The following is a 13042-nucleotide window of genomic DNA, read 5'->3' as shown; positions in this document are numbered from 1 at the left end:
AACTTACATACCCTTAATAATACAATTAAAAATAATAATTTTACTCCAGATTCCCAAATTTAAAATATGTGAATTGTTTCTAAATGTTTCATAACAATGTCCCTTTTTCCAATATATCTTCACATACATCATAATAAATCTCATTATCAAATACATTAAAAATGCAGATTGGATTGCACAGTGGAAAATCATAACACCATATTATCGAATCTATAATATTATTAAATCTATAACACCATATTATCGAATAAATAATATTATAAAATCTATAAACTTGATTCATTAGTATGAATTTTTCATACTGCATCATTATATTATTCATATTATTAAATCTATAAACATGAGTCATTAGTGTAAAGAATATCTTCTGCACTATAAATCTATAAAGTTGATTCATTAGTATAAATTTTTCATATTGCATCATTATATTATTCATATTATTAAATCTATAAACATGAGTCATTAGTGTAAAGAATATCTTCTGCATTATATTATTCAACTACTGCAACCTATAAATTTCATAAGTGCACTTTCATTAATGAAATTATTTGTCAATTTGCATAAAAATACAACCTAACTCTTAATTAATTCACCTCATATTTACCCAATCTCCTCCTCCCATTTTAAGCCTGCAATTTTATGCTTTTAAGGGTCAATATCCTACTCCCTTAATTATATGCTTACAACTCTGTGCTTTTAAATGGTTTTCATTCAAGTTCGTTGGTTTCTGTAACTTTTCAGAAAACTGACAGTACAGTACAGAGGATATTTATGCTTTGGTATTTAACGCCAGTGTCTTTGCAGCCCCATTACCATTATTTTCATTTTATGGGGAGCAGTACTGCAAATACTCGTGCAGGCAGCGTTTCGTTCCACAATGGCTTGCTCACGACGAACCAGTATCTGTGGACATATATATAAAAGGCAATTGACCTAGGACTGAACGCCAGTCCTATTGTTCTTCTTCTGATCCCAGATCAATTCCACCACCCTATGTTTTTGAGCCCATACTCCTGCATAAAAGTTACCATCATTCTTATTCAGAGGGATTTTGGAACACCAAAAAAAAAAGGTATAGAATGAGGAATCATGCCAAACCTAGAGATGGTACCAAAGGTGGCTTAGGTGGTGGCCTCCAAGAACCGAATCTTTCTGGCGCATACATCAGGAGCCTGGTTAAACAGCTAGCCTCGTCTAGAAAGCATGTAAATCCTGGGGGTTTATACCCCACATCCAAAACTCTGGTAAAAGAGACTGCTAAGATTTACACATGTGCTCAAGCTCCAACACAGATTGATCAAGAAAATGGCAAGATGGTGAAACTGTCATCCAACCTAGATGAACAGTCTAAGTCAGCCATTAATCCAGTTGTTCTACAGCAGAGAAAACAAGTCAGAAGGAGGCCTCACACCAGAAAACAATCACAGGAATGCCTTTTAAATATTGCAGAAGCAAGAAGGGAAATAGTTGCTGCACTGCATCTTCATAGAGCTGCTAATGGTTCAGCTACAAAGCCACCTCCAAACCCTATTATAAAACCTGCAAGGGTGAATACAAGAAATAGTCCACCAAGCAAACACAGCACTAGTGCAAAGCAATCTGCATGCAGCAACAGTACGAGATGCAACTCCTGCATGTCTAAGGTCATGAGTTCTTCTACTACTACTACACAGAGAGCCTGCAATGAAGCTAAAGCCATAACAATATGTCGCCATCTCCTGTGCTGGATGTGCCTTAACCAATGCTTACAGAACTTCTCATCTTCTTCTATATTCAAAGGCTGCCCAGTATGTGCTAAGCCCCTGAACATGGGAACCGATATTTTCCCCATTACATTGGGGGTACCCATACGCCAGGCATCCCATGAGAGTGCTTATGCTTCTCCAGTGCTTCAATCTGCACCATTGTTGATCAATCAGCTTCCTGCAGCTCAGCCAGCATGGTCTACAACAGGACCTTCATTGCTCCCAATGTCCTCAGGTATGGATATTTCTCAGAACCCATCATTGAATCAGCACGAAAATATGGCAAATCCTCCGTTGAATCCAACAACCCTTACTGCAGCTTCCTGCTCAGGTGCTCCTGAAAGACCTAATCTTAGTCTACCCAACATAGAACAAGGCTTACCTAAAAATTGGCATGTGGCAGTGGATGACGAAGAGCTGGCTCAAATCAGGTCATTAGGTGAACAGCATGATATGGAATGGAATGATACTGTTAATCTTGCTACAACAACAAGGTGGTTCAAATTCCTCAGGGCCTCTGAGTTACCGAATAGTTTGTATGAGTGGGAGACTGAGAGAAATGATAATATCAGCTTGCAGAAGCTATGGGAAACACCCCTTGCAAAGTTTGAGTGCAAGGATGACGTGGGTTTCGATGCTGAAGAACCTTTAATATCAGATTTCATGGACAGGAGCACCATCAAAGAATGTCTTCATATTCTTCCTGAACTTCCTCTAGAGACCATGTGGCTGGATGACTGGTTTGATTATCATGATTGTATTCAAGGCTTTACGAATCAACAGAATTATGATGAAACCCACCCATTGGACTGCTGCGATGATACAACCATACACAGGTTTGATTCTATTTATATAGTGTTGGAGATAATTACTCTCGGTCAGCATGTAGTCTCAGGCAGTTTACTTACAATCTAAATTTAGGAAGTGTCAATCATGCTAAGTTCTAATTTAGTCATGCTAGTGCTTCAGTCATGCATGCATGTGTGAGTTAATATTAACATTGGTAGCTATTTTAGCTATATTTAGTTATATAGCTTCAAGAAATTGAATCAATGCAATTTACTTACTAATTAGTAACTCATACGATTCATACTGTACTGTGTAATTATGTATTTTGAGTGCATAGCTTCAAGCAATTGAATCAATGCAAGTTACATACTGACTGGCAACTCATACCCACGGTGTAATTATGTTACTGTGTAGTTTCTTGCTCTGTCCACTTATCATATACAAGCATATACAGTAGTAGTAATTTGTATTTTTCCTATGAATTCCTTGAACTTCACTAACTTATCTGATAGCATTGCTGGGACTCAATCTTCGTGCAGTGAACTAGGTTCGGAGAATCCAGAGAGTGCAAGAGTTTCAAGAGCCCAGCTTGGGAGTAAGGAGGGAAACATTTTGCAGCCATAAGCAGCTCAAGCTTTAGAAATCCATGAATATCTGATTTATTACTAAAGAGACAATTGCTTTGTTAAGATCACTTGGCATTTTAAATAAAAAAGAATGAAGAGAAGGTTTTTAGAGTTTGAAATGTGCCTCTTCGAGTATTTTAACAGCTAAAGCAGCTTATTTCGGCTTCAGCCATCTGATCAGTTTAGCGTACTATTTGAAGCTGTATTCTCTTTCTTTCAACTTTCAGGTATATTATGAAAATTGATTCGTTTATTGCTACAGTGGTTAGTTTAGAAAAACTGATTTAATCTTCATATATAGAAAACGAGTTCAAGTTTTATATCGTACAAGAAAGTAGAGTTCTTGTTACTGAATTTTTCATCAGGAATTTTCAAATTATATCCTGTCGATCTTCATTGAAATTGCACTCTCAAGGTTTAATTTCTTTTGCAAATCACGATATTGTTTATCATGGTTATATAAATGTTGATTATGGCGGTATAAATTGTTGATTAATTATTTACTATGATTTGAATAAGCATCCTTATAAAAAATTATTCAAAATTCTTTAGCATAAAGAAACATTCTAAAGTTCATTATGACTTACACTAAAGCTACCTCTTCTAGCTAATGAACGAGGAAGAAGTGCTAAGGTTATCTTTCTTTAAAAAAACTGTCTATTGCAGATTTATTATATCTCAAATTTTTTGGTTTTTAGGAAGCATTAACATTTCATTAAATTTTGATAAATTTTTTAGATTAATAACATCATAAGTTGTTAGTAGACTTCAACCATTTAATATAATTCAAATTGTTAATGTTCCTTCCTATCACTAAAAAAACCTATATCACTGATTGTACAATGAAAAAAGCTTCAATATCTCCTTGATGGCGATCCATAAGATTCATCAAAATACTCATCTTTCTATAAGATTCATACATATATTTGGCCATCGAATGCCTTAAAACGGAGTTAAGAGAGTTCTGTGGAGTTCATGAATTTGTGATAAATTCATTTTTTTTCTTATTTTAGTTGTTTATGGCAATTCATTGAATCATTAAATCATGAGAATTCATTCATTTCTTCTAAAATCCGGGAACCATTCAAAGCATGTTATATTAAGTAATTTTTTTAGAGTGGTTTAGGGACACTGAGTGACTGCTACATTTATGAGAAAATTGGCTACTAATAACTTATTAATCTTTTATGCTAAAGTGGGTGATACATAACCAAATGAACACTAATAACTATAAAAAGAGCATTTCAAATCCCACTGTAACAATCTTAAGTTTGTTAAATTTGTTATATTAACTACTTTTTTTAGGGAGATTCAGAAACCTAACATTTCAGGGTGGTTGACTGGCTGCTACATCCATGACAAAATCTAGGGAGATCAACCAAAAGAAATCTATCTGCAAACAAGAAACCAAATTGTTAATATAATTCAAATTGTTAATGTTCCTTCCTATCACTAAAAAAACCTATATCACTGATTGTACAATGAAAAAAGCTCTAATATCTCCTTGATGGCGATCCATAAGATTCATCAAAATACTCATCTTTCTGTAAGATTCATCAAAATACATATATTTGGCCATCGAATGCCTTAAAACGGAGTTAAGAGAGTTCTGTGGAGTTCATGAATTTGTGATAAATTCATTTTTTTTCTTATTTTAGTTGTTTATGGCAATTCATTAAATCATGAGAATTCATTCATTTCTTCTAAAATCCGGGAACCATTCATTTGTTTTGAAATTTGAAAATTCTATAGACTCAAATTCTTGAAAATATTGAATCATTTGTTTTGAAATTTGAAAATTCTATATGCTCAAATTCTTGAAAATTTGAATCATTAGGATTCATTAATTTTTTCTAAAATATAGAAATAATTCATTTGCTTTTCTGAAATTTGAGAACCCCATAGGCTCGAATTCTTAAAAATAGAGTTGAAATTTGAAAATTCTATAGGCTCAAATTCTTGAAAATATTGAATCATTAGGATTCATTAATTTTTTCTAAAATATAGAAATAATTCATTTGCTTTTCTGAAATTTGAAAACTCCATAGGCTCGAATTCTTAAAAATAGAGTTACGCGTTGATGATTTTCGCGTCAAAGTTGGTAAAGATTTTGTATAAATATAAATATTTGGTAATTTACAGTGTTAGAATATAATTTGATTGCAAATTCTGTGCAAATTTTAATAATATTCCAAAATCTAACATAAAAAATAAGATCTAAAATCTAACAAATAAGAATAAGATGAATTGTTTGATATCATTTTTATGGATCAAATTTTATAATATTCTTATAATCTACTTAATCTACATAAAAATGGCCTTATTACATTACTCATGGCTTATTAATCTCCTACACTAAGTGGATGATACATAATCAGATGGACACTAATAGCTATAAATGGAGTATTTCAAATCTCACTGTAACCATTTAAAGTATGTTATATTAAGTAATTTTTTAGAATGGTTTAGGGACACTGAGTGGCTGCTACATTTATGAGAAAATTGGCCATATTACATTACTAATAGCTTATTAATCTTTTATATTAAAGTGTATGATACATAACCAAATGAACACTAATAACTATAAAAAGAGCATTTCAATCCCACTGTAACCATCTTAAGTTAGTTAAATTTGTTATATTAACTACTTTTTTTTAGGGAGGTTCAGAAACCTAGCATTTCAAATCCTACTGTAACCATCCTAAGTATCTTATATTAAGTACTTTCTTTTTAGGGTGGTTGACTGGCTGCTACATCCATGACAAAATCTAGGGAGATCAACCAAAAGAAATCTATCTGCAAACCAAACCAGCAAGGCCTAATCCCAAGGGCCTGAAAAAATTTGACCCAAATAAAAACTTAACAACAAAAACTCAAACAACTAAACTATCCCAAAAACTTATATTACATTAATTACTCTACTACCACTTACCTTAAATATCTCAATATATTACATTTAATAGCACACGGCTCCATGGTTATTCATGGCCCACATTGGCAAGGTGAGATGATCGACATGGAGATGATCGAAGCCAGGTGAAGAGTTCCAGTCTGCATGAGCATTTCAAATCCTACTATAACTATACCATGTATATTACATTTAATACTCTACTGGTCCATACAGCAAAAATCTCCCAGTATATTGCATTTAATAGTGTAATGTTCCATTGCTATTCATGGCCCACATTGGCGAGGTGAGAGAACTGATATGGACATGATCGAAGCCAGGTGAAGAACTTTCAGTCTGCATGTAATTCGTTAAATCATAAGTAAATCGAACTTGGTACAGGAGCTTTCAGTCTGCATGTTCGTTAATCATAAGAAAATCAAACTTGCTACAGTCTGCGATATGCATACGGTCCTGGTAATATGTACTCTGTTAAAACAGGTCAGACATCGTTGTAATTATAAAAATCGGATACCAGTAGTCGGGACTCGGGTGGGGTGTACAGATGATATGATTGTTTTTAGAGAAAAAATATTTGAAACAATGGCATCGTGCATGCAGGACGATGATTGAAGACACGGGCTTTACAATGAAAGTCTCAGGACTTTTCATGACACTGTTTCCCGTCAAGAATTGTGGTCAGTAAAACACCAGCTAATGCTTACAATTGTAATCTAATTGTGCTATGTTTTGAAGGTATTTTTGGGTATATTTTTTTGTTAAGTTATAATTATTTTTACTTTTCATGACACTGTTTCCCGTCAACAATGGTGGTCAGTAAAACATCGGCTAATGCTTACCATTGTAATCTAATTGCTCTATGTTTCGAAGGTTTTTTTTGGTATATTTTTTGTTTGGAAGGTTTTTTTAGGTTTATTTTTTTGTTAAGTTGTAATTATAATTTTGTTTAGTTAATTTTGTAAAATTTAAATAGTTTGATTAGTAAATTTTGCAGAATTTGATTGCCGGGGGTAATTTGATTTGTAAACTTCACAATTTGATTGCAGGGTAATTTGATGTAGATTGCAATACCTACATAGCAAAAGATTGATCTCTCATCTGCAATTTCTAATCATAAATTTGATGGGTAACTTCGGCACAATTTGAATCTTCCAAATTTTGATTGGTAACTTCCGCACCATTTGAATCCTCCAAATTTTTTAATCATAAATTTGATTTGTTGGTAATTTCCGCACAATTTGAATCCTCCAAATATTTTTAGATACTTCATATCTTTCTTTTCAGAGAGAAAATCCATATATGGCCGAAGCCCTCATGATTACAATATGGCCAAAGCCAGTCAGAATACAGCCAAAGCCAGAATACAATACGGCCGAAGCCAGTCAGAATACGGCCGAAGCCGGCAGATACGGCAAAACAACCGTCACATATCGCCAAAGGAAGGACCTCCGGAGAGTTCGAACTCGGCTGGGGGAGCGAAACCCATCCGCCCCAGCCGTCATATCATGCATAAAAATAAATTCGGGAAATCAACCCTACCCACCAAAAATCCAGTGTCACAGTTTTTAATTTAGTTTGATCTCATTGCAACCAAGAACTCAAAAACATAAATAGTTCAAGATCAACTGAGCGACGATGTGAGACTCCCTGCGATCGAGGATTCCGGGAAAATAGAAGACCTGCCGTCAGGGTTTGTCGTGACGTGCTGAGCCATGTGAACTTGGGAGTATTCAACGGTAAACCTTATGAACAAGGAAACGCCATTATGAGATTGGACGGATTGCTCGGAATTAAGATTTGGATGGATTGCTCTGAATTATGAGCGGAGGATGCAGTGAATTTATAGTTCTCGGGAGTCGGCGCAGGCCTGCAATTCGACGTTCTGATTAAAAATTTTGAAACGTGAACAGTGATTGGCAAAAAGAAATTTGAAATTCATAAATTTTAGTAGTTGATTTAGAGGTGTAGGAGGTTGAAGCCAGAACTATAGATCTATATTGATCCCGACATAGTTTGCAAATTTGTAGATTGACACTAACAAACAGTTGGATACAGGTCCTTATTTTCTGGATTATGTGATGTACAGGAGTATATTGTTAAGAATAGGCTTTTCGACTAAAGTTTTGAAGTCTTATACAAAAACACAACTTCTTATTGTTAATTTCATTGAGAGTCGAGACCACAGTTTTATATAATTTTGCCCTTTTTCTACATCTTTTTTCCGTACATTTTGCCTAAAATGAAGGTGGTACACTTTTATTTTTTAGAGTTGTTTTTGTATTGTAATAATAAATATTTAGGGTCTTTGGTTTGTCACCTTGAAAATTATACTAGATAGTAAATGAAATAGTCAAAAACTAATAAAATTAAATGTACCCCAAACAGAGTTTAGTTGCTGTCACAATGGGAAAACCAATATAGCAAAAAAAAAAAAAAATTTTATTGAAATGTAAAGTTTGAGACAACAAGAAAAATAAAGTAAACAGAGAGTTAAAGAGAAACATCACTATAGCTTTAAGAGTTAGTTGAAATAGCATGAATGCAAAGAACTGGTGCATCATTGTGATAGTGAAGTAACTAGGTGGGGAATCCATCTCAAACCTCTTTAGTCAACCTTTCAAGTTAATCATAGCTCATTTAGCTTGTATAAGAGATTCACCTGGGATTGTCTCCAATTAATCAAAAAAATTCCTAGCACTACCTTGACACGCCAATATAAATTAAGAGTCTGCAAATAATGATTTTGGTAGCTTCATGATTACATGTATTGAGAACCCAAGGTGCAATGGCAATGATTTCATATAAAAAATGACTTACCTTTCATGATGGATTTCTTCCTCCAAAAGACGTATTTCCTCCTAAATGTCTAGGGGTGTTTTGGAATGGAAGCAACTAGCTGAAGACATTTCTGGTAGGCCCACTTGAGATCTTCTTGAAGTGGCACAAGTGTTATTGCTACGCCCACAATGAGCTCTTTAACAAATCATGGTCATCAAAGGAAGACAAACATCGCATGGACCACCACCGAGATTATATGGGACCTACATTGGGCAACCATAAAGGAGAGATGCCATAACAATTTGCCAGTTAAGCTGCACTAGCATCAAACTCGAGCCCATATCTTCTACCTTGAAAAAAACTGATAGTGGGGGGGAACTCAACAATATGGATGTGAGCCAACCCACCCAAGCAACTAGGCAAGAGTCTAGGTGCATGGTGGGTGAAGAATGGAGGAAGCAAAGCTCAAGCTGCTAGCTAGGAATGAAACACATAATGGAGAGATGTAGTGGACGCCTATACAATAAGCTTGCCAAGGGGCCTCATCTCCCTTCTTGGAAAGAAAGTTTCCATAAATGTGCTTCCAGTGGCACCTTCTTTTAAATCACCACATGAGACAACCATAGAGGTGGGTGTGAGAAAATATTAAAGATAACTTATGTTTTGGAATAGTAAGTTTCAATTGTATAATGTGAAAAATTAAAGTGTTATTGGACGTTTTAAGGTGCTAAATCCATGTATCCATTAAATAAAGTTTTTAGGGTGCTAAATTATTTTGTCAAAAAATATATATGAAGTGGAAAAATTAATTACTTATGTAGTAAGTTTGCACATTTACATTTTCACGCCTACATTTTGTTCATATCCATTTGTTGTGTAAATACTTTGTTCATATCCATTTGTTGTGTAAATACTTGCTTAAATTATGGTGGTTGATAACTAATGATAAATATGTTATTTACGTGTTTATGAGTTATTTTCAATAAATTTAAATTTGGATGGTTTTGCTATAAAGTTTAACGATGAAAAAATATCTAAAAATCATGGCATAAGCATGTCAGAAAAATTGAAGCAGTTATCACATGGCATTGTATTATGCAAATTGAAAGCAGTTATCACATGGCATTGTATTATGCAAAATCTACAAAGAACCATCTTAACTCAGGATCTCCCAAGCCCCTAGAGGGATCAATAATCTTGAGATGCTAACCTATTTTAAAGTGAAAAGAAATTTGGCCTTTCTAAGCACTTGGTAGATCCATAATTAAGTGGATGTAGACTGGTTAAAATTTTGTATCTAGATATACATGAAGTTGATCTCAACATAAATTAGTTAATATAGATCTTCAAATAGTTTATTTAAATGATGTCTTGACATATTTTTAAAAAGTACAAGGTTTAAACATCTTACTCAATTTTGTATACTTCTAATAAAATTATGTCTTTTTAAAGTTGATATGAGAGTGACTAAAATATTTTTACCACATTGGGTTGTAATATCAACAAATCCAGTTACCATAGTGAGGTTGGGATTATTGATATTTATAATGCTTTTAATTATAAGTAGCTAAACATGCATCATTTTTGTTTTTTTATTATAGGCAACATTACTTTTCTATTAGAGAAAATTTTAATTTTACTTTAAGGGACATGATACTAGTTGTAGAATGCACCTCTTAACTCAATATTCAAGTTATGGTCCAATGAAATGTTGTTGTTGTTGTTTTTTTTTTTTTTTTATATTATTGAAAAATAATATTTTATTTCTTTAAAGTTAAACATTATAACTTGTTGGTTAATGTTAAACTAATAATAGTAAAAAAAATAGATTGTTAAAATTTTGTCTCAACAAAATTAATAAGAAAAAAATATCTATTTTTTAATATCAATAAAAAACATCCATTTTTTAATATCAATATTAAAGAAAAATCAGTAATTAATTGAAATAAAATTTAACCAATAATCTTTTTTAATTATAAAAAATTATATTAACTAAAATATAAAAAAATAAAATTTATATATAAAAAATTAATATCTTATATAAAAATAATTTATAAAAATGAAAAGCAAATTATTATCATCAAATTTTGACCTTAAAAACCACATCAATTTGGAATTCCAAAACCGATTAACAAATTCAAATCCCATACCTGAGTCACTGTAATCATTTTCCTTTTTTGAAATGAGCTATCTTTCCTATCAAGGATGTCAGTGTGAAATTGTTGGTCATTTAATTCATTAATATACTATTTTTAATTACTATATTTTCTATTTTTTTTTTATTTATCAAATATTAGAAAGGATAAAATCACCTTTCTTACTTATTTGTTTATTAGAAACGCTGTATCCGTTAAAATTACACATCTCAACTGAACGTTAAATGTTTTTTATTATACAAAGTTGGTTTAGACATCTCACTTCAATTCCATTTTTTTTTGTAACGTAAGAACTTTTTAGGATACTATGAAATGTGGTTGCTGCAAAAGAAAAAGATTGGAAGGGTTTGGGTGATGAGTTAGTGTGAATAGTGCCCATCAGAGACGTGATGTTGTTAAAGTAAAGGTCTGAAAATAATGGTCACAGTGGTTATTTCAGATTCAGAGAAATTGTTAAAATGGTTAGGCTGGTTATTTCAGATTCAGGGAAATTGTTAAAATATTTCTATTTTTAGGTATATTTTTTTTCAATATAAATAAAATTTCAATTTTGATGATGGACGGATACTGTGTTATATATTATACTGGACTGTAAAATAAGTCTCTTTACTAAATTATTTAAAGAAACCAGAATGAGTTGAGAAGAAATGAGAGAGCAAAGATAGAATCGTTGGATGGGAGTTTTTTGCCACTGACATTTTGTAAAGCAAAATCTGCATTGTTGTGTAAAAGTTTTGGCTTTAAAGAAAAACCAAAGTTTATAGTTTTTGAGTTCCCACGGGTTGTGTAAAATTGGTGACAACCAGTCTGTTGCAAGAAGACACAGGGCAATCATGTGTAAGGACAAGTTAATGTATACTCAAACCAAATTTAAAAAATTAATGACAAAATGTAAAGAAATTAATATATTAAGATTATTTTAATTTTTTCATAGTTTTTAGCGAATATCATATTCTTTTTATCCAATTTATTCCAGAAATTTATTGACTTACTACATAATGCTTAATATTAACTATAAAGCTTTAGATCACAAATGCTTAATATTCTATTGGATAACGACCAGCTAAGTTGAAAAGTCAATAATCTTACCCACAAATTGGAATGGTTTGAGGGTTAGTATGTCACAAATCTAAGTTTTGGCACCAAAATATGTTTGAGTCAACTAACTTCAGAATATCTAAGAAATTTTTATTCTTATGGGTTAGATTTCTGAAATTGTGTCAGAATAATTTTCAGGTGTATATGGTTTTGCCCGAGATTTAACTATAAAATTTATAAAGATCAAACCTCTTCACCTAATAATGGGAGTACTGATAGACTAAATTTCTTAAATATTTAATAATTTGCAATGGCAATTAGAATCATTATTGTTGCAAATTTGAATCATTATTGGAGAGATAATTTTATCATGGTTTATTACCTGATTTATTGCCATTCTGACTTTGTAATTGGTTTATAGCCCAACGCTTTGAAATTGCATGTTCTTAATTGATTAAAGGTTTATTGGATGGTTTCTTTCCTTCCGGTTTCCACGACGAATTCTTTAATATTAATTTCACGTTCTAGAATGACACTGAGTTTTAATGGAATTCTTTAAAATTTCATGTTCTTGCTGGACACTGCCACTATGAGTTTTAATGGAATTCTTGAAAATTTCATGTTCTTGCTGGACACTGCCAGTGACAGTCAGCATGAATGAAAAAATCTGAAAGCTAGGTTTGGAGCTTTAATGAGTCAGTAGAAAGTTCAGGGAATCTTCGACAATGAAAACTTGGAATCTTACATTAATGAGTTTCTTCACTCCACCTATTAACTTAGAAGCCTTAATCGTACTATATGGGTGAGCTCTTCCAAAATAGAAAACCAAGCTAAAAGAAGCCTTACTTAGTATTATGAAACCGATGGAGGCCTTCATTGATCTCCACCTATTAACTTAGAAGCCTTAATCGTACTATATGGGTGAGCTCTTCCAAAATAGAAAACCAAGCTAAAAGAAGCCTTACTTAGTATTATGAAACCGATGGAGGCCTTCATTGATCT

At 32.6% G+C, this 13042-nt stretch overlaps 1 protein-coding gene across 1 annotated transcript in view; it reads left to right on the top strand.

The window, feature by feature from the left end:
• The first annotated feature begins 1079 nt into the window (after window positions 1–1079).
• The window catches only part of LOC149160686 (uncharacterized), a 28519-nt gene continuing 16556 nt past the window's right edge, over window positions 1080–13042 (top strand). Inside the window, exon 1 of the mRNA XM_089434685.1 lies at window positions 1080–2581. Within this exon, the coding sequence (XP_089290811.1) occupies window positions 1080–2581 (1502 nt within the window). The remainder of the gene's footprint in view (window positions 2582–13042) is intronic.

Source organism: Pinus tabuliformis, chromosome 5_2 (assembly GCF_031772625.1).
Source record: "Pinus tabuliformis cultivar Carrire ecotype Pingquan chromosome 5_2, CPIR1, whole genome shotgun sequence".
Taxonomy (NCBI): Eukaryota; Viridiplantae; Streptophyta; class Pinopsida; order Pinales; family Pinaceae; genus Pinus; species Pinus tabuliformis.
The sequence above is the reverse complement of the archived record's forward strand: the minus strand, read 5'-3'. Positions and strand labels throughout refer to the sequence as shown.